Raw genomic sequence first — 23038 nt, 5'->3', positions numbered from 1 at the left:
ACAAAAATCAAGAATGTCACTTTGTTACAGTGTTCCTTACATTGTGCCCATATTCTTCACATTCTAGTTAGTAGCGTTCTAGCTTTGTGTTGGCACCTACATTTATTTTCTGTATATTGATTTTTCAGTTGTTAAAAATGAATTATTTCAGCTTTTTCTTAGATTTTCGTCATTTCTTTGGTTTGCAATTGATTTCATTCAACAAAAGCAGTAATGAGAGTTCGATAGCCATTCGTTTCCAAAATTTCCACTGATGACTATTTATTGCAACTTTCTTCCAGCCTTGGTACTAATTTGATGGATTTTTTGCCTTTGAATATTCTGCTGCTTATGTCTTTTCTATGATCAATTTAATTTTTGAATTAGTATGAAATCACGTTGTTTAGCATATGTACAACAAGGAAAAAGTGTGTGGTTTTTCGTTTTAATTGCAGTGATTAGAAGTGTAATTATAGGTGTTTTCCTATTCTTAAATTTGAGCTTTCTTTTTTGAAAAGATTCAACTTAGTTTCTACGATTATGATCTGCCCTTTCCTTTCGCGATCTTCTTCAAATTAGAATCATGAATTATTTGAGGGCAATTGATAACCTTGTCGGTTTTTTCAGACTACGAGTTTTTTTGACCAACTTGATTATTTTGAATTTTTTCAACCTTACCAAGGGTTTTCAATAATATAAAATTTTGCCGCATTTTGTTTCTCTTGGTGACAGTGGTTTAAGTTTCACCAATTTTTGGAGCAGACCTGGAGAGGTAGTGAGTTAATTGTTTAATACAAAAGGTAGTGGCTTCCGCTGCAATTACGTTTTTGTTAGTGAAGTTTTGACGCTTCGAGTCGCTTCCGGATTTCTTCCGGCTATGTTTTTTGTTTCGTCGTCTGACGCTCTTTTTTCGTTTTACATTTGTTCACACAGCAAAGCTGAAAAAGTCAAATTTTCTGAATGACTTCTTCCTCTCACTAACGGCATTTGCGCGCGTGACGTCATTTCTCACTCGCTTTAGCAAAAGTTTTTAGGTTATTTGCGTGATTAGATTTTGATCATACGTGACTTACCTCACTCAATAAAATGACTTTTGCACTTTAAAACTTAAGTTTAATTTGAATTTGTTTAAGGTCAAGGGAACTCATTTGTGCAGTTAAGGTCCCTAATAAGAGGCTTCTGCGGAAAGAATTTTAACAAGCTTTATTAATTTATCGCTGAATGTTTTTTACCTAGTTTTTTTTTGAGCGGCGTCGATTTTTTTTTTCAATTTAGATCAGTATCTGTTTCTATCTCGATTATATGGCACGCAGGTCTATTCTTTCGCAGCTATTCCGGCAATCTGCCGGCTATGTTTACTAAATGCTGAGATATCATATTTTGATCTAGAAGAGGTTTCAACTTGTGTTGTTTATATTCGCTGCTCTCAAGCAATTAACCTCCAAATAGAGTTACAGATACTCAGTTGAATCTATCTTCAATTATTGTCTGCAATTCATTTTGAAAGTGAGGAAAGTATAATTTTTTGACAGTGAGGTAAGTTACATGTGAACAAAAACTTTCGCCAATGGACAAAAAACTAAGAGTGAAATTTGACGTCACGCCCTCAATTGAGTTGAATTTGCATGAATTAACGACTGAACAAAAAGCAGATTTTATTTGGGTGTAATAGAAAACCAAGAGAAGGCCCAAAATAGCTCGATACCGCCGCTATAATTTAGAAGTGTTTTGCCTGGATATTTTTCCGGACTTTTTAGTGTAGGCAAAAGGGGCGTAGGATTGGTAGGGAATGGGGCGGGTATCAAGTGACTATTTAGGGATTTTGAGTTACTTGTTCAGCTTTGAAAATTTTAGCAGCTACTATTTCCTGTAGATAAAATTTAGTGTTTGTGTTGAGAATTATTGCTCTTTGACTCATCAAAACCTATAGCTCAGTTTGTAACAAGTGCGGGATTTTTATATGCGTTAAGATTTACGTACGTACGTACGAAACCAACTATGTACGCACCAACCAACACCATTTATCCAATAAAAGCTCAATATGTCCACTGCTCCCACTGGGGGTTGGCAAACTGCTGCTGTTGGCTACTGAAATGGCTCTCGTTTGGGGTTTTCTCAGTTTTTTACAATCCATAGAATTTGGATTGTGTTGGTGCTATGTCTTTGAACGATGTTTCCATGACTTTCAGCTTCGAAAAAGGATAACAGGTTAAGTCTTGGGGGCTTTTAGTAGCTTTTCCCAAGCAGCTTTTAGTAGTTCTTCAAGTTCTAAGTATACGGAAAGTGAAAAGGTCCCTTTTGTAGTTCTCCAACCCAAGAATTTCAGTTTTCCTTGTTTTTTTTTCGTTTTGGGGGCTCAGATCACGTTGGTCACAGTTCAATGAGGTGTTCTGCAAGATAGAATTTCTTTTCACAGCTGCATCTGGAGGTTTTTGTATTTATAATGCCAACTTAAAAGAGGTACTGATTTTTGGAATGTTTTAAAGTTTTGGAAATTTCTATCTTTTACTGCTTTTTAAATCTTCGGGGCCAGTTAATTTTGTTCAAGCTTGTGCTTAGTCAATAGGAAGATTTAAGCCGCACGAAAGTGCTTAGAAGAAATTAGTGTCAGAAATATAAAAAAACTGTTCATTTCTTCTAATTTTCAAGTTTCAGATGTTTTCTGCTTCTCTTTCACGTCGAATCAAATTTTTAAGCTAATTGTTTTGTAGATTTTTGCTTGCAGAATTTGGTATGGAAGACGGAACTGTCAAAAATACTTGAGCCATTTATCAACGAATTATTCATTTTTTTGAATGCGTAGATGTCATGTCAACGTTGGTTTGAAGACATTAAAACCATTGATTTGTAGTGAATCTGAATTAATTTTGCTTACTTCGTTTTTAAATTGTTTTTGCATTCCTATAATTGTCTTTTACGTCAAGAAGATTTCTCGTGGATTCCAAGTTTTTGTGTTCTGGCCCTAGTGCGAGTTTGACCGGAACGGTTGGATTTCAGTTACTTGAGACCAAAAGTATCTACATTTTAAATGCTATTCTATTTTTAATTGCTCTCAAACGAAGTTTGTAGCAATTATATTAGTCCTGTCGGACCTTTTTATGCGATTTTTTGCATGACCGATTGTTCGTCTGACGCTTTTGCCTCTTCGCCGTCAAAAACAGGATAAACAGGTAGCGCCCAGCGGGCATTAAGTGCTCTTAGAGCCGTTCAGCTCAAACTGTTCTGGAGACTTGTACTTCTGGTATGAAGGGCGGTTCTTAGCGGTTGAAGACACCCCCCACTGTTGACCCCCCACCACGCTGCTGCCCCCATCCCACTGTTGACCACCCCCTCCCTCGCCATAAGCCCCCTGCTGCCCCCCACCCCCGGTGGATACCGACGAACAACCGATCGCTAACAATATGCAATTTTATAAATTTCAGAATTTTTTCAAGCTTTTCAAAACTTTTTGTCATTTTTTGAGTTTTTTTCAGCCGTAGGTGTCAGGGAACCTCCTCTAGGGTTTTAAAATAGGTTACTGCATAGTTAGTAATGGTAATGGAATAGTTTCAACATTTTAACATCACGAATTTAAGCATTTTTTTGACAAAACGTGCAATTTTTCAATATTTGGTTTTCATTCACGTTTTCCCAGACGCCGAGGCTAGAAGACATCCTTAAGGAGTTTATAGTAAATTACTGAAAAAAGTTTATTTGCCATGGAATAGCTTTCAATTTTTTAATATGACAAATTTTAGCGAATTTTTTTATACTCGCATTTTAAATTTTTTTTTGTCAGTTTTTAGGTTTCTCCCGCCTCAGGAGCCGAGAATTCTCCTCCAGGTCTGAAACGTGTGTCTCAGCCCTAGAGGAGGTTCTTTGACACCTAGGGAACTTGGGAAAAAATTCTATCTTGGTTTTTCAAGATTTCAACACCACGCATTTTAGCATTTTTTTTTACAAAACTTAAATTTTTTTCAATTGTTTTGACATTTATTGTCGTTATTCAGGTTTTTCAGCCCAACAGAGAATATCCTTTAGGGTTTGATAGTAAGTTACTGGGAAATTTGTTTTGGCCATTGATTAGTTTTCAACTTTTATCACAAACTTTAGCAGTTTTTATGCAACTTGCAATTTTTTTTTCAAATTTTTTGAAATTTTTTGTCATTTTTAGATTTTTCCTGCCTCAAGAGCCACATAAACTCCTCTAGGTTTTAATTATAGTTTACTGGATAGCTTCTAAATGAAATGGAATGCTTTTCAAGATCTGAATATCAGCAGATTTAAAGATATTGGCATTTTTTTCAAGTTTTTTAAAATTTTTTGAATTTTTTAATTTTTTTTGGCACCAGATCCCTAGAGACCTCCTTCAACTTCAAGGCTTGATGATAAGCTGTCACATAACTTCTAGTGGAATGGTTATCAATATTTTAATGACTCTAGCTTTTGCAATTTTTTGATAAAATTTAATTTTTTTAAAATTTTTGGGAAATTATCATGTTCCAAGTTTATGGATCTTTATGAGCCCATGAAGCTATTCAAAGCTTGAATTAGGGATTCTGCATAGTCATTGAGACAATGAAATGGTTTTGATGATATTAACATCTTAAGTTTCAGCAAGATTTTTTAAATGTTTGCTCTTCTCAAAATGTTTGAATGTTTGTCCTTTTCTGAGTTTAACAATCATTACTGGCCAACGAAGCTTTTCAAGCCCTGAAAATGGGTTATTTGAAGAACTCCAGTGACAAAAAATGGTTTTTAATTTTCTTGTTACCGCAAGATCTGGGAACTTTTTTTGAAATGTTGCCGTTTTCAGTTTTTTAAATGATTTAGTAACATTTCTAAATCAGGAAAAACTTGACATAACTGCAGAGACAAAAAATAGTTTTGAACATTTTTACTGCGAAATCTGGAAGCTTTTCTTTTAAATTTTGCAATAATTTGCAAGTTTTTAAAATATCAGTTTTTTATTTGATTTATTTACTAACAAGGCTAGAAAACTATGTTGCAGAGTCGAATCAAGCTAAAGCTGGCCTCACTAAACCGTGGCTAGCTACTGACAAAGCCAAACGTTCGCCGGTCGTTTGAGAGCATTTGGCCCGAGGTTAGATGGTTATGTTTTTTTTCCTGATTGTGTGAAATTTTTTTTTCGTCTGTTTGGCTTGTTTTGTTAAATTGGCCTGCTGGTCAGCTCAAGGTTTTATCAAGTTTTTGATTACCTTCTTGTCTTGCGACCCACATCATTCTCATTTTCAACTGAATATATTTAGAATCCATTCAAACAAATCTACGCATTTTTGTGAATGCGGTTTTTGTCAAAAGCGCAAAATCAAATGAAAATGTATAAATCGATCAAGCTCTGCAATTAATTCATAGTGCATTGGGATAGGAGAATCTGCTAATGGATAACATAGATTCTGATAGTTGCTCAGTTATTAATTGCTCTCAAACGAAGTTTGTAGCAATTATATTAGTCCTGTCGGTCTTTTTTTTAATGCGATTTTTCGCTTGACCAATTTTTCGTCTGACGCTTTTGACTTTTCGTCCTCAAAAACGGGATAAACAGGTAGCGCCCAGCGGGCATTAAGTGCTCTTAGAGCCTTTTAGCTCTGTTTCAGCTCAAACGGTTTGGAGTCTTATACTTATGGTGTGAACAGCGGTTCTTAGAGGTTGAAGACCCCCCCCACCCCCCCCCACTGCTGACCCCCCCACTATTGCCCCCCACCGCCCTGTTGCCCCCCACCCCCCCACCCGACTGTCGCCACCCCCATCGGCACCCCCGTGCACCCTCCCCCCACCCGTGGCTAGCTACTGACGAACAACCGCTAGCTAAAAACGCAAATTTATACTAATTTTCACAATTTTTTTCAAGATTTTTGAAAATTTTTGTCAGTTTTTTAAGTTTTTTCAGCCCTAGGTGTCAAGGAATCCACTCTAGGATTTGATAATAGGTTATTGAATAGTTTCTAGTGGTAATAGAATGGTTTCAACATTTCAACACTGCGAATTTTTTGCATTCTTTTGATAAATTTTGCAAATTTTTTCAATGTTTTTGAACGTTTTTGTCGCTTTTTAGGTTTATCCGGCCTCAAGTGCCAAGGAACTTCCTCGAGGGTTTAATAATAGGTTACTTTGTAGTTTCTAGAAGTAATGGAATCATTTTCAAGATTTAAACATCACGAGTTTTAGCATTTTTTTTTGACAAAATTGCTATATTTTTAAAATTTTTTGACATATTTTCATTAAAGATTTTTCAGCCTCAGGGTTCAGACAACCTCCTGAAGGGTTTGATAATACGTTGCTGCATAGTTTCTAGTGGTAATAGAATGGTTTTCAACATTTGAACATCACGATTTTTAGCAATTGTTGGATAAATTTTGAATTTTTTTTTGAAATTTTTCAAATTTGTCATTATCTAAGTTCTTCCAGCCCCAAGAAACCTCGTATAGGCTTTGATAATAGGTTACTGAACAATTTTTATTGCGATAGAATAGTTTTGAACTTTTTAATATCACAAATTTTATCGATTTTTTAATAAAACTTATGATTTTTTCAATTTTTTGAAATTTTTGTCATTTTATTTGCAGTTTTTGAGTCATTTTTTGAGTTTAACGATTAATACTGGCCAACGAAGCTTTTTAAGTCTTGCAGATGGGTTACATGACAAAAATCCAGAGGCAAAAAATGTTCTTTGAACATTTTCGTCACTGCGAAATGTGGAAAGTTTTCTTCTGAATTTTGCACTTTCAGTTTTTTATATGATTTAGTTACTAACAAGGCTAGAATCTCATGGAAAAGATTTCTAGCGCTCTCTCTTTCTCTGTGTGTGTGTGTTGGTTGGCGTTTCTTTCCTTCTCTTTCTCGCTCACGTTTTACCGCGCACTCTCTCTCTCTCTCTCTCTCTCTCTCCTTAACTCTTTTGTTGACTTCAGCGGCTGTTATGTGGCGTGATAATATCGTCTATTACCCTAGCCTCACGCTTCTTCAATCAAGCGAAAGCTAACCTCACTAAACAGTGGCTAGGTGCTGACAACCGCCCGCCGGTCGTTTGAGAGCAATTCGCCCGACGTTAGTCGGTTATGTTTAAAATATTTGGGGCTAAAATTCCGCGAAATACAAAAAATTACTGCGGACAAACCTTAAAACTGCGCGTTTTAGGTTTATATAGCTGTTTTTTTTCTTATTCAGATTTTGACCACGGTGGCTAAAGCGTCAACCGAAGCTATTTTTTTGAAAATCTGTATGGTGTTTTAATATTACGTTCCATTAGAGACCTCAGACAATTCAAATGCAGTACGAACTGCTGTCTAAGCGTTCAATATCTTTGCTTAAACACCATTTCTAGAAAAGCAAATTTGATTTTAATGACTTTTGTGATGATCGATTAAAATCAAATCTGTTCTGTGGTAACACTTCAGAGAACTTTCGAATTTTGGCAGCGCATTGAAATAGCAAAAATATTTGTAATTAAAAGCAGAACTCTGTCGACCTACTTCTCGTGATGATTGGCTCGTTTTACAGGATTCAACATCGCCAGTGGCACCAAGTACCCCGAGAGCGATAATGCCTCCGGAAGCTATCAACTTCCACAGTCCTCATCAGGCGCATGGACCTTTTGGTGAGAACTGATCTCAGAACTTTCCTGAAATTTCTTCATTTCAGATTTGTTACTAAGGTCAACTAGATATGGAAAGCAAACTATGTTAACTAATTTTGTCTTATGAAGTGATTGGCTTCGTTGCCGCAGGGCTTTGAATAGAAGCTTTGAATAGAATTCTGACAAACATTGTAAAACAAACATTTTGTTTTACAATTTCCAATTTCATAGAAAACAAACAAGAAGCTTTGTTTTACGATTCTCAATTTCAGCGAATCAAATAAAAATTGGTAGTTCAGCTGAATCTGTAGTGAACTGACTTTGTCTTTAGCAACCATTGGTTCCCCCGTCAACCTCACCGAACAGGTAGCCTTCAGACAACTTCCGCCGTGGAGAGGATCCAAATCTATGCGACCTCGCATCCGCAACAATTCCGGAGGCAGCTCAGGCTCACTCCAGCGCGACATGCAGCAGTTTCACTCGGCGTTCCAATTCCCCTCCCCGGATTCAGCAGTGTCAATCGGAGGAGGCATGTACGGAGGGGCTGGCCTGAAGGGACACCGAGACTCTGTGTCGTCAATGTCTCCCGACCACATCTCCATTTTGCATCATTCTGGGTCTTCGTTAATCGGGGGATCAATGTCATCCATGGGATCTTCTCCTAAGACGTCTATTACATCAGGCAGCACAAGTTAGCGCAGTACTAGAAAAACGATTTTTGATCTTTCAACTTTAAGATCTGTGTACTCTTTAAGATCGGCAAATTTAGAGGATACTTTAACAAATTTGTTTGAGGTAACTTGATCTTGTTAATAGCCGGAAAGCGATAGTTGAGGTTCTTTTTGGTCTTCTCTTGGTTTTTTTATAAGCTAAAGTATTTGGAGTGTGTTGGTGTGCTGTTTTTTAATCTGCTCACTTTTTTCCGTGTCATGTCAATTAGAAGTCAAATTAAAGTTGCGATTTTAGTCACGCTGAAGTATTAAACGGAACGAAAAATAGCGTATGTCGGAGGCGTGATTTTGCAAACTGCCTTTCAAGTGGAGTGAGAATTTGATGTTTGATCAAAATTTTAGTTTTTCACAAGGATTTTTTTTTTCACGGGCGTCATTTGACTTGTGTTTTCAGTGTTTCTTCTCTTAAGGGCTATTAAAATGATAGATATGTGTTCTAATTGCGCCTATTTGCAACTACTTGAATTCACCACCAATGGGCACCTATATATAGCATTATTTGACTTTGGCACTATTTGTAGTCATATAAACTGAAATAAAACTGAATATTTGAATTTTGCCCGTCTTTAATTGCTCTTAAACGAAGTTTGTAGCAGTTATATTAGTCCTGTTGTTCTTTTTATGCCATTTTTCGCTTCACCGATTTTTCATCTGACCCATTTGACTTTTTGTCCTCAAAAATGGGATAACAGGTAGCACCCAGCGGTCATTGAGTTATCTTAGAGCCTTACAGCTCACTAGTCTCCAAGTATGGGTTTCACAGAAACTGTTTTGGAGACATACTTATGGTGTGAAGCGCGGTTCTTAGAGGTTGACTCCTACCCCCAACACAACAACCCATCTGCCTACATCAGCCCCCCTCACTTCACTCCAGTCCCAACCCCTGCACATAGTTCAGGCCGTAAGGGCAAGAACCCCCTCCCACCGTCCCCGTCACCCCCCCACCTGACTGGTCTAATTGGTTCCTCAAAGAGATTAAGTTTATCAATTTTCTTCAGTTTACTGCTATTGATTTTTTGATTTTGACTCTAGTTGTCTTCAAGAAATCTTTTCAATTTTTAATAACCGCCGTAAGCGTCTCAACGGCAATTATCTAGTTGCTCTTTTTGTTTGGTTGACCTTTAATCACGTTTTTCATTTTACAAAAGTTACGGTTTTTACGCTAGACTTATACCTTACCTCACTCACTTTCAACTGAATGTAATTTAAATTTTTTTTATAGCTGCGAAGCTGTAAGCTGAGCGAAGCTATATTGCGGTGCTCTTGGTTTTTTTGTTTCGTCACGCTCTTTTTTCGTTTTACATTTGTTCACACAGCAAAGCTGAAAAAGTCAAATTTTCTGAATGACTTCTTCCTCTCACTAACGGCATTTGCGCGCGTGACGTCATTTCTCACTCGCTTAAGCAAAAGTTTTCAGGTTGTTTGCGTTATTAGATTTTGATCATACGTGACTTACGCCACTCAATAAAATGACTTTTGCACTTTAAAGCTTAAGTTTAGTTTGAATTTGTTTATGGTCAAAGGAACTCATTTTTGTATTAAAGGTCACTGCAGAGGCTTCTACGGAATGAATTTTAACAAGCTTTATTAATTTGTCGCTGAATGTTTTTTACCTAGTTTTTTGAGTGGCGTCGATTTTTCAATTTGGATCTGTATCTGTTTCTATCTCTATTATATGGCACGCAGGTCTATTCTTTCGCAGCTATTCCGGCAATCTGCCAGCTATGTTCCTACATTTAATTACGCAATATAGTGAATACCGACTATGTCAAGAGAGCAAAATCATAACAAACGGGATAAACCGATAACGCCCGGTCATTGAGTCATTTTGCTTTAGGTTATCAGAGTTCATTAGAGTGATTGCTAGCTGACATTACTATTAAGCCTAATAGTTTTGTTTATAAGCTGAATTAAGTATAGTTTTAGAATTTAACTGAAACTGTACGCCAAATTAGAGCAATTTTCACACACACACACACAAACGGAAATTTCGGTAAATTTCACTCTCCCACCTTCAATCTCGATATGCATTAATTGCGTAAACGGTGGCTATTTTAGGGATTTTTTCCGGCTATGTTTAATTGCTCTCAAACGATGTTTGTAGCAATTATATTAGTCCTGTCGGTCTTTTTTTAATGCGATTTTTCGTTTGACCGATTTTTCGTTTGACCGATTTTTCGTCTGACGCTTTTGACTTTTCGTCCTCAAAAAACGGGATAAACAGGTAGCGCCCAGCGGGCATTAATTGGTCTTTAGCTCTGTTTTTGCTCAAACTGTTTTGGAGACTGATACTTATACTTTTGGTGTGAAGGGTGGTTCTTAGAGGTTGAAGACACCCCCCTGTTGACCCTCCTATTGCCCCCCCCACAGAGCTGTTGCCCCTCCACCCCTGTGTTGCCCCCAATCAGCCCTGGGTGCACCCCCTCCCCCTCCCGTGGCTAGCTACTAACGAACGACTGCTTGCTAAGAACGCAATTTTATACTATTTTGCAATTTTTTCAAGCTTTTTGAAAATTTTCGACATTTTTTGATTTTTTACAGCTCTAGGTGTCAAGGAACCTCCTTTAGGTTTTAAAAATAGGTTACTGCGTAGTTTCTAGTGGTAATGCAATGGTTACCATCACGAATTTTAGTATTTTTTGTTAAAACGTGCAATTTTCAAATTTTTTGACATTTTTTCCTTATTTAGTGTTTTCCAGACCCAGGGGCCAGAAAACATCCTATGGGGTTTGATAACACGTTGCTGACAAATTTTTAATGGTAATGGAACAGTTTTTCAGCCTTAGTAGCCAAGGAGCCTCCTCTACTGTTTGAAAACAGGTTTCTGAATATTTTTTAGATTAAATGGTTTGATAATAAGTTATTGAAAATTTTTGTTGGTCATGGATTCATTTTCATTTTTTTAACATCAAATTTTAGCAATTTTTAATTTTTAGCAATTTTTCAAAAAAAGTTTTAGCAATTTTTTTTTAGCAAATTTTAGCAATTTTTTTAGCAATTTTTCAAAAAAAAAAAGTTTTTTTTTCTTTTTTTAAGTTTCTCTAGCCTCAAGGGCCACGGAACTTTTCTAGGGTTTGATAATATGTTACTGCATATTTTATAGATGTAATGGAATGTTCTTCAAGATTTTAAAATCACGAGTTTAGGCAAATTTTAAAAATATTTGCAATTTTTTCATGTTTTTGAATTTTTTCCGGCAACAGAGGCCCTGGGACCTCCTCCAAGGTTTGATAAGCTGCTGCATAGTTTCTAAGAGTTAATGGGATTGTGATCAAACATTTTATGACTCCAGTTTTGGTGATATTTAAAAACTTTTAGTTTTAAAGTAATAAAATCTTTTCGAATTATTGGAAAATTTATGTTCCAAGCGTATGGATTTTTATCAGCCAGTGAAACTATTTTTGAGGCTTGAAACAGGGATACTGGATAGTCTCTTGACAATGAAATGGTTCTTAAGATATTAATGTCTTGAATTTTAGCAAGATTTTGTTAAAATTTGCAATTTTTTCCAATATTTTTTGTCCTTTTGAGTTTAACGACCGTTACTGGCCAACAGAACTTTTCAAGTCTCGGAGATGGGTTACTTGACAGAACTTTTGAGACAAAAAATTGTTTTGATTTTTTTTTATTGAGGAGTTCAAAACTTTTTTTTCTTTTGCCTTCTTCAGTCTTTTTCTATACGATTTGTTTATTAACAAGGTTAGAAAACTAGAAGTTGCATTGTCGAATTGAATCATGGAAGATGTTCCTGTCTCCTTCTCTCTCTCTCTCTCTCTCTCTCTCTCTCTTGGTTGGGGTTCCTTTCCTTCTCTTTCGTTCTCGTTTTATCTCTCTCTCTCTCTTTGTTGATTCCGCACTTCAGCTGCTGTTATGTGGCATAATGCCACCATCTCTGATCCTCATTATCAATGAGTTATAGTTGAAATGTTTTTTTATCATATATGATATAAAAGTCACTTTTAGGAAACCATTGTTAATAACTCAATCATATAAGGTCAAGAGAGTGTGTTTGACACTAATTGAAGCTTGAAAGCAGCTAATAGAAGCAGCAATAAATTAAACAGATCAAATTATAACATCTCATCAGCTATTGAAAAGAATTTTCTTTTTTGGCTGTTTCTAATACTTTCGTTTTGAGACTTCAGATCTACGAGGCTGTTGCGGCTATGTTTTTTTGGCAATCTGCCAGCTATGTTTTTTCAATTGTATCGATTTTCCAGTTAGCTTTAAAGATGAAAAGTAGAAGCTCAACCTTACTCGATGCGTTTAATCATATTATTAATTGCAGTTGCAGTCATTTGGGTCATCGTGTTGATCTTGTTGACAGGATTTTTAGTCTGATCGATTTGACAGTTTTAAGCGTGCCTGTGCGTGGGCAAAATAGCGGCGTGCTAAACTGCTTATCCGAGTGGCAAATTGTGAATTAAATGGCATGTATGGGAGACATCAATCCCCTGCCTCGGTGAAACTGTCTGTGAGGATCCGATCTCACTTAGCCATAGATTGAGGTTGACCGTAGCGTAACCAATCATGGTTGCACTGATAGTATCACGTGAAAGTTTCAGACGCCGCGTAGGCTATAGTCACCAAAAAGCAATGCTGCTCGCAAGAAGGAAGTGGGGTATGATACAAAAAAGGAGCTTTGACCAGGCCGCTGTGGCCTCCTTCTGTTCCGCTTCAATTACGAAGAAACCCCATTATTATTGTCCATATAAGCTGAGCGTAGCTATATTGCAGTGTTCCCGATTTTTTACAAATCAAAGAATTTGAATTGTTTGGGAGCTGTCTGTTTGCCACTCGAGGAGTATTGGAGAAAGATTTTATAAATTTTTTTGGCATGAATGCGAATCAGGAAGTGATGAAGCAGGAAGATTCAATCGTTGAACAACATCGAGTAGAGCGAAAGGAGAGGATTTTGTTCATTGCTGTTTTCGAGAGATCGAGAAATATAGGTGTTAAAAAAATTTCGTGAACGAGCGTGCGAAATCTTCAGTTCACGTGCGGCTTTTTCAAACATTTTTCGTTAGTTTATGTTTTTGCTTGGGGTGTTTGTTTAGGTTATATCATTCATTTTGTGTTGAACGATTGAGTTTTAAAGTTTTTAATTGCTCTCAAACGAAGTTTGTAGCAATAATATTAGTCCTGTCGGTCTTTTTATGCGACTTTTCGCTTGACCAATTTTTTGTCTGACGCATTTGACGTTTCGTCCTCTAAAACGGGATAAACAGGTAGCGCCCAGTCGGAATTAAGTGCTCTTCAGCTCTGTTTCAGCTCAAACTGTTTTGGAGACTTATACTTCTGCTCTGAAGGGCGGTTCTTAGTGTTTGAAGACACACCACACTGTTAACCCCCCACCACGCTTGTGCCCCCATCCCACTGTTGACCACCTCTTCCCTCGCCATAAGCCCCCTGGTGCCCCACCCCGGTGGCTACCGACGAACAACCGATCGCTAACAATATGCAATTTTATAAATTTCAGAATTTTTTCAAGCTTTTTAAAACTTTTTGTCATTTTTTGAGTTTTTTTAGCCGTAGGTGTCAGGGAACCTCCTCTAGGGTTTTAGAATAGGTTACTGCATAATTAGTAGTATTAGTAATGGTCTTATTGCCAGGTCTTTAGTTACTTCAAGTCCTTCGATTGGAGTTCAGGACATGTCCTGCTATGTTTTTATTTCTGCGTCATGATTTGTTTACGAACATATGACGTCACAATGACCTCAAATATGCTTTTTGTTCTTTCGTTCATGCAATTTCATCTGAATTCGTGCGTGATGTCATTTCCCACTATTAATGGAGCGCCTTTTTTGTTAATTTGTGACACGTGACTTGCAAAAATAATTTCCTTACTCTGAAATTGACTTTTCATTACTTCAACTCAATGAGATAAGGTCAAGTGATTGTGTTTGAAACTAATTGAAGCTTGAAAACAGCTATTAGAAGCTGCAATAAATTAAACAGATCAAATTATAACATCTCATCAGCTATTGAATGGAATTTTATTTTTTGCCTGTTTCTATCACTTTCGTTTTGAGACTTCAGTTCTACGAGGCTGTTGCGGCTATGTTTTTTGGCAAGCTGCCAGCTATGTTTTTCCAATTGTATCGATTTTCCAGTTAGCTTTAAAGATGAAAAATAGAAGCTCAACCTTACTCGATGCGTTTAATCATATTTTTAATTGCAGTTGCAGTCATTTGGGTCGTCGTGTTGATCTTGTTGACAGGATTTTTAGTCTGATCGATTTGACAGTTTTAAGCGTGCCTGTGCGTGGGCCAAATAGCGGCGTGCTAAATTGCTTATCCGAGAGGAAAATTGTGAATTAAATGCCATGTATGGAGACATCAATCCCCTGCCTCGTTGAAGCTGTCTGTGAGGATCCGATCTCACTTAACCATAGATTGAGGTTGACCGTAGCGTAACCAATCATGGTTGCACTGATAGTATCACGTGAAAGTTTCAGACGCCGCATAGGCTATAGTCACCAAAAAGCAATGCTGCTCGCAAGTAGGAGGTCTGAAATGTGGGGAATGATACAAAAAAGGAGCTTTGACCAGGCCGCTGTGGCCTCCTGCTGTTCCGCTGCAATTACGAAGAAACCCCATTATTATTGTCCATATAAGCTGAGCGTAGCTATATTACAGTGTTCCCGATTTTGTTTACAAATCAAAGAATTTGAATTGTTTGGGAGCTGTCTGTTTGCCACTCGAGGTGTATTGGAGAAAGATTTTATCAATTTTTTGGCGTGAATGCGAAGCAGGAAATGGTGAAGCAGGAGAGATTCAATCGTTGAACAAAATGGAGTTGAGCGAAAGGAGAGGATTTTGTTCATTGCGCTGTTTGGGATGTTTGTTTAAGTTATATCATTCATTTAGTGTTGAACGATTGAGTTTTCAAGTTTTTAATTGCTCTCAAACGAAGTTTTTAGCAATTATATTAGTCCTGTCGGTCTTTTTTATGCGATTTTTCGCTTGACCAATTTTTCGTCTGACGCATTTGACGTTTGGTCCTCAAAAACGGGATAAACAGGTAGCGCGCAGTGGGCATTAAGTGCTCTTAGAGCTTTTCAGATCTGTTTCAGCTCAAAATGTTTTGGAGAATTAAACTTATGGTTTGAAGGGCGGTTTTTAGAGGTTTAAGACACCCCCACTGTTGACCTCCCCCCCCACTATTGCCCCCCACTGCGCTGTTACCCCCCCTCCCCCCCCCTCACGCCACTGTTGCCCTATCCCCCCATCAGCCCTCCGGTGCACCCCCCTTTCCCGTGGATAGCTACTGACGAACAACCGCTCGCTAGCAAGTTTATACTAATTTTCACTATTTTTTTCAATTTTTTTAAAATTGTTTTATCAGCCCTAGATTTCAAGGAACCTCCACTAGGGTTTGATAGTAGGTTAGTGCATAGTTTCTTGTGGTAGTGGAATGTTTTGAACATTTTAACATCTTGAATTTTAGCATTTTTTTTTGACAAATAATTGCTTTTTTTATTATCTTAACATTGATTTTTCTTTATTCACGTCTCTCCAGACGCAGGGGATAAAAAAACTCCTTGAGGTTTTGATAATAAGTTAATGAAAACTTTTTGTTTGCTATGGAATAGTTTTTAATTTTTCAATATCACAAATTTTAGCAATTTTTTTTTTATAAAACTGAGTTTTTATTAAAACTAAGTTTTTTGAAAATTGCCGGTTTTTAGATTTGTCCAGCCTTAAGAGCCTAGAAACGCCCTCTGTGGTTTGACAATAGCTTACTGTATAGTTTCTAGATGCAATGGAATATTTTACAAGATTTTATCATCACGAATTTCTTAGCATTTTTTTTGCAAAAACTTTCAATTTTTTTAAGTTGTGGACATTTGTCATTCAGGTTTTTTTCAGCCTCAGGGGCCAGAAAACTTCCATTAGAAACTAATAAATTTTACTAAAAATTTTTTTATGGCTATGGATTAGATTTTAACTTTTTATTATCACAAATTTAAGAAATTTTTTCATAACGCAATTTTCAAGTTTTTTGAAATTTTTTGTCATTTTTTCAAAGGTTTTTCCAGCCTCAAGAGCCTAGAAACGCCCTCATTGCTTTGACAACAGTTTACTGTATAGTTTGTAAAAGTAATGGAATTTTTCTCAAGATTTAAATATCACGAATTTAATTTAATATATTTGCACTTTTAAGTTTTTATTTTATATTCATTTTACCATTGTTTTATTTTCTTTAATCTTTCCGGCATTAGGGATCTAGGGAACTCCTCAATGGTTTGATAATAAGCTGCTGCATAGTTTCTAGAGTTAATGGAATGGTGACCAAAATGACTCGAGTTGTATCAATTTTTTGATAAAATTTAATTTCGATATTTTTGGAAAATTACTATCATGTTCCAAGTTTGTGTTTTTGAGACAATGAAGTTGTTCTGAAGATTTTTTATCACGAATTTTAGCAAAATTTTAATACAATTTGCGATTGTATTTAAAATTTTTGATTGTTTTTGTCCTTTTTTGAGTTTAACGATCATTACTGGCCAATAAAACTATTTAAATCTTGCAAATGGGTTACTTGACAAAACTACAGATGCAAAATTGTTTTGAACATTTTTCTCTGCGAAATCTGGAAATTTCTCTTTTAATTTTTGCAATGTTTTGCACATTTTTTAAAATATCAGTTTTCTATTTGATTTATTTACTAACAAGGCTAGAAAACTAAAAGTTGCGGAGTCGAATCAAGCTAAAGCTGGCCTCACTAAACCGTGGCTAGCTATTCCAATGCTAAAATCCAACCGCTCGCCGGTCGTTTTGAGAGCGATTCGCGCGACGTTAGTAGGTTATGTTTCGGTATTTTGATAATTCGGAGATTTTACAGCGATGTTAGCTTTTTACCACTTAAGCTATTTTTTTTCATTTCTTTGTTTCATTGTTTGTATTCATTGGAGAATAAATGCCTTTTGCGTGATGGATTTTGCAGGCATCAATCTAGTGGTTTTAATGGTGTAGAAAATTCAGACAGATATTTGAAACTTTTTTTGCCAATTTCCGGCAGTTTTGAAAAATAAAAATAAGAATTTTAAGCGCGGCACCGCGCTCAACTTACGCTCTTAAATTAAGCTAACGTTAGCCTCGCTAAATCCTGAAATCGTAACCAGCTATTGACCAACAGATCTACAGTCATTTGAGAGTAATTCTCTGGACGTATTATTTTAATTGGTCTCAAATGAAGTAATTATTGTAAACGTGTCTTTTTTATGCAAATTGTTTGCTTGACCGTTTTTGTGCTTTTCTAGAATAATATTTGACTTCTCAGGTGACTTTTTACGCACTTCTTGATTTTTGAGTGATGTCAATTTCTCTCAGTCCGAAATAAAGTTTTCTGATCAAACAAAACAGATTGTCGGCCCTTAGTTGTTTTTAAAGAGTAGTTATAGCAGGTACAAGATCATGACAATGATAGCTTTTTTGGCAGAGACGATTCCCCGAGTTTTTCAGAAATTTGGTCACGCTAAAACAGGAAGTGGAGCAAAAAAGCGAGTGATTTTAACGGCGTGAAATTTTCACTCATTGTAAAGTAGAGTGAGAAAACGGCGTTTGAAGAAAAATTTGCCTTCTCGGTTGTGATTTTTTTGTTTGCTTGCGGCAGTTTGACTTCGGTTTTTATTTTTCCATCAATTCCTAATAATTTTTAAGTTAGTTGTTCAGTCATAACAATTAATTGAATTATGGTTAAGGACTTGTTCTGCTAATTTTTTTTGCTTCGTCAACTGGCGATCTTTGATTTCCGTCAAACAATTTTTTTAGCAATAAGTGCTGTCGTCTTTTTCCTATACGATTGTTCTGGCTGAACTTTTTGACTTTTCGGTCTCAAAAACTGGATAAACAAGTAAAGTCCGGAGGGAAGCAAGTTCCCTTAGAGCCCTGCGGTTCACTAATCTCCAATATTGCGATTTACCATAGCAGATTGAGAGATAATTTCTCGATTGGAAGGATAGTTCTTAGAGTTTGATGCCTCACACTTTAACCCCACTCCCCGATTCACCAGCCCCCCCCCCACTTCCGCCTCATTCCACCCGTAAACCCGGCTTTTGCGCTCTCCGCTTGTGTTAACAAATTTTTTAGAATAACGTTTGACTTCTGAGGTGACTTTTCACGCACTTCTTGATTTTTGAGTGATGTCAATTGCTCTCAGTCCGAAATAAAGTTTTCTGATCAAACAAAACAGATTTCAGAGAGACGATGACAAGGCCCTTAATTGTTTTTAAAGAGTAGTTGTAGTAGGTACAAGATCATGACAATGATAGCTTTTTTGGCAGAGACGATTCCCCGAGTTTTTCAGAAATTTGGTCACGCTAAAACAGGAAGTGGAGCAAAAAAGCGAGTGATTTTAGCGGCGTGAAATTTTCACTCATTGTAAAGTAGAGTGAGAAAACGGCGTTTGATGAAAAATTTGCCTTCTCGGTTGTGATTTTTTTGTTCGCTTGCGGCAGTTTGACTTCGGTTTTTATTTTTGCATCAATTCCGAATAATTTTTAAGTTAGTTGTTCAGTCATAACAATTAATTGAATTATGGTTAAGGACTTGTTCTGCTATTTTTTTTGCTTCTTCGTCTGGCTCTCTTGATTTCCGTCAAAAAATTTTTTAGCATTAAGTGCTGCCGTCTTTTTCCTATACGATTGTTCTGGCTGAACTTTTTGACTTTTCGGTCTCAAAAACTGGATAAACAAGTAAAGTCCGGAGAGAAGCAAGTTCCCTTAGAGCCCTGCGGTTCACTAATCTCCAATATTGCGATTTACCATAGCAGATTGAGAGATAATTTCTCGATTGGAAGGGTAGTTCTTAGAGTTTGATGCCTCACACTTTAACCCCACTCCTCGCTTCACCAGCCCCCCCCCCCCCCTCCACCGCTTCCGCCTCATTCCACCCGTAAACCCGGGTTTTTGCGCCCTCCGCTTGTGTTAACAAATTTTTTAGAATAATATTTGGCTTCTCAGGTGACTTTTTACGCACTTCTTGATTTTTGAGTGATGTCAATTGCTCTCAGTCCGAAATAAAGTTTTCTGATCAAACAAAACAGATTGTCAGAGAGACGAGGACAAGGCCCTTAGTTGTTTTTAAAGAGTAGTTAGTAGGTACAAGATCATGACAATGATAGCTTTTTTGGCAGAGACGATTCCCCGAGTTTTTCAGAAATTTGGTCACGCTAAAACAGGAAGTGGAGCAAAAAAGCGAGTGATTTTAACGGCGTGAAATTTTCACTCATTGTAAAGTAGAGTGAGAAAACGGCGTTTGAAGAAAAATTTGCCTTCTCGGTTGTGATTTTTTTGTTTGCTTGCGGCAGTTTGACTTCGGTTTTTATTTTTCCATCAATTCCTAATAATTTTTAAGTTAGTTGTTCAGTCATAACAATTAATTGAATTATGGTTAAGGACTTGTTCTGCTAATTTTTTTTGCTTCGTCAACTGGCGATCTTTGATTTCCGTCAAACAATTTTTTTAGCAATAAGTGCTGTCGTCTTTTTCCTATACGATTGTTCTGGCTGAACTTTTTGACTTTTCGGTCTCAAAAACTGGATAAACAAGTAAAGTCCGGAGGGAAGCAAGTTCCCTTAGAGCCCTGCGGTTCACTAATCTCCAATATTGCGATTTACCATAGCAGATTGAGAGATAATTTCTCGATTGGAAGGATAGTTCTTAGAGTTTGATGCCTCACACTTTAACCCCACTCCCCGATTCACCAGCCCCCCCCCCCCCACTTCCGCCTCATTCCACCCGTAAACCCGGCTTTTGCGCTCTCCGCTTGTGTTAACAAATTTTTTAGAATAACGTTTGACTTCTGAGGTGACTTTTCACGCACTTCTTGATTTTTGAGTGATGTCAATTGCTCTCAGTCCGAAATAAAGTTTTCTGATCAAACAAAACAGATTTCAGAGAGACGATGACAAGGCCCTTAATTGTTTTTAAAGAGTAGTTGTAGTAGGTACAAGATCATGACAATGATAGCTTTTTTGGCAGAGACGATTCCCCGAGTTTTTCAGAAATTTGGTCACGCTAAAACAGGAAGTGGAGCAAAAAAGCGAGTGATTTTAGCGGCGTGAAATTTTCACTCATTGTAAAGTAGAGTGAGAAAACGGCGTTTGATGAAAAATTTGCCTTCTCGGTTGTGATTTTTTTGTTCGCTTGCGGCAGTTTGACTTCGGTTTTTATTTTTGCATCAATTCCGAATAATTTTTAAGTTAGTTGTTCAGTCATAACAATTAATTGAATTATGGTTAAGGACTTGTTCTGCTATTTTTTTGCTTCGTCGTCTGGCTCTCTTGATTTCCGTCAAAAAATTTTTTAGCATTAAGTGCTGCCGTCTTTTTCCTATACGATTGTTCTGGCTGAACTTTTTGACTTTTCGGTCTCAAAAACTGGATAAACAAGTAAAGTCCGGAGAGAAGCAAGTTCCCTTAGAGCCCTGCGGTTCACTAATCTCCAATATTGCGATTTACCATAGCAGATTGAGAGATAATTTCTCGATTGGAAGGGTAGTTCTTAGAGTTTGATGCCTCACACTTTAACCCCACTCCTCGCTTCACCAGCCCCCCCCCTCCACCGCTTCCGCCTCATTCCACCCGTAAACCCGGGTTTTTGCGCCCTCCGCTTGTGTTAACAAATTTTTTAGAATAATATTTGGCTTCTCAGGTGACTTTTTACGCACTTCTTGATTTTTGAGTGATGTCAATTGCTCTCAGTCCGAAATAAAGTTTTCTGATCAAACAAAACAGATTGTCAGAGAGACGAGGACAAGGCCCTTAGTTGTTTTTAAAGAGTAGTTAGTAGGTACAAGATCATGACAATGATAGCTTTTTTGGCACAGACGATTCCCCAAGTATTTCAGAAATTTGGTCACGCTAAAACAGGAAGTGGAGCAAAAAAGCGAGTGATTTTAGCGGCGTGAAATTTATGAGACGTCGATAACTTCTCTCTGTATGTTTCTATCTGTATTCTACAGAATGCAAGTCTATATCGCAGCTATTACGGCAATCTGTTGGCTATGTTCATCATTTAAAATTATTTTTTACTAGAGAAATTCAATTAGTCAACATATTACCAATAAGGAGAACTATTTTTTAAACTATCTATACTTTTCAATGTATGACATCATAAGGCAACATGTTTAAGCGACAATTTTTGCATGTTGAAGGGCCCTCTTAAAGCGCATGTTTAAGAGCTGCATTGAGCAGCATGGTTAAAAAGACACATTATCAATGACCTAAAAATCTCAACAGCAAAAAAGTAGATGGGCGGGAATTGAACCCAGGTCAAGAGGTTGATAGTCAGGAGCAGTTACCAAGGGGCTATGTGTGCTTGAGATTATGCTCGCTCTTAGTAGCAGCTAGGGTCCTAGGTAATGTCTGCTTTGTACGTTTTTATTAGTACGTGTGCCTGAGTGTGAGTGTTTGTGTGCGTCTGTGTGTGCTTTCGTGCATGTGGGGAAAGTTGAAATTGACGTTTTGGAGTTCTATTCTGAAACGACGTGAATGCATTTTTGTTACAATGCTATTACTCTCAAAGGAAGCAGGCATTGTGATCGCGCGTGTATTTCGAACTATTTCTCTCTGTCTCTCACTTCTTCCTTCTATTTGCGCGTTTTTCAACCTCGCGAAGTCCCCTTTCTCTTTCACATTGCTTGTAGTATCGTTTTTCCTTTTTCTTTTTTCTCTATGTTTTTCTGCTTCTTTATCTTCCGTTCTTTCTCTTTTTCTGTTTAATGATTTGTTAGAACTTTGAAACAATTATTGTAAACGTGTCAGCTTTTTTTATGCATTTTTTTGCTTAACCTTTTCTAAAACATTTTCATATCAGTTCATGGGTGAATTTTTACGCTGGACTCATTGATTTTTCACTTAAATGAACTTTGACCTAAATTGCTCTTATTGAGAAGCTAAATTGCCTTGCAAATGTAAAAGCTATTGTGATTAATAGATCATAGGGGCCAGATGGCCGAGTTGTAAGTGCTTGCGTCTTAGAAGCAGGAGAGCAAGGGTTCAAGTCCTTCGCCGGTCTGATTCATTTTGCGCAGAACAAGTTTCTTTGCTATCGCCCTCGGTGCAATATATTGGCCCGCATGTCATTCGAGAGCCTTTTTTCCGATGATTCTCGGTGAATGCTATTTTGGCAACCTCTCATTTTTCAACTTCTTTTGCTTCTTTCTTTGTTGCTTCCTCTCTCACTCTCTCTCTCTCTCCGTTTCGCTCTCTTGCCTCTTTTTCCATCTATTTCTAATCCTTTTTCCTCTCATTTTTTCTGTTTTTGTCTGTCAGTCTCCTCTTCTTCTTTTTGTTTATTTTACTCTTTCATCATTTTCGCAACCTCCAAAGCTTTCCTTTTTTTATCAAGAATTTTGTAATATCTTTCTCTCTTTCATTTCTCTCTCTCTCACTATTTTCTCTCTCGTTCTCTACTCTTTCTCTCTCTGATTTTCTTTCTCTCTCTGTCTCGCCTTCTCTCTCTGCATCAATTTTTCTTCGTTTCTCTCCTTTCGCTCAAATTCTCTCTGTTTCTCTCTCTCTCTCTCTCTCTCTTTCGCCCCCTCTCCTCCTCCCTCTCTTTTTCCTGTCTTTCTTTTTTTCCTGTCGCCTTCTCGTTCTCTCACTCACTCACTCTTCCTCCATCTATCTCCTATCTATCTCACTTTCTCTCTCTCTCTCTCTTGCTCACTTCATTTCTCTCTCTCTCTCTCTCCTTTCGCTCGATATCTATGTCGCGCTCTCTTCCATTTCTATCTCCCTCTGT

The 23038-nt window shown here is 37.2% G+C and overlaps 1 protein-coding gene across 3 annotated transcripts in view; it reads left to right on the top strand.

Annotated features, from left to right (window-relative positions):
• The window catches only part of LOC142342761 (son of sevenless homolog 1-like), a 129502-nt gene that overhangs the window by 78289 nt on the left and 28175 nt on the right, over positions 1 to 23038 (top strand). For all 3 annotated transcript variants that reach the window (XM_075394304.1, XM_075394303.1, XM_075394302.1), the window contains exons 19-20: positions 7480 to 7576; positions 7887 to 8246. In XM_075394304.1, the coding sequence (XP_075250419.1) occupies positions 7480 to 7576; positions 7887 to 8246 (457 nt within the window). The remainder of the gene's footprint in view (positions 1 to 7479; positions 7577 to 7886; positions 8247 to 23038) is intronic.

The sequence above is a fragment of the Convolutriloba macropyga genome, chromosome 7 (assembly GCF_964194025.1).
Source record: "Convolutriloba macropyga chromosome 7, txConMacr16.3, whole genome shotgun sequence".
NCBI lineage: Eukaryota > Metazoa > Xenacoelomorpha > Acoela > Convolutidae > Convolutriloba > Convolutriloba macropyga.
The sequence above is the reverse complement of the archived record's forward strand: the minus strand, read 5'-3'. Positions and strand labels throughout refer to the sequence as shown.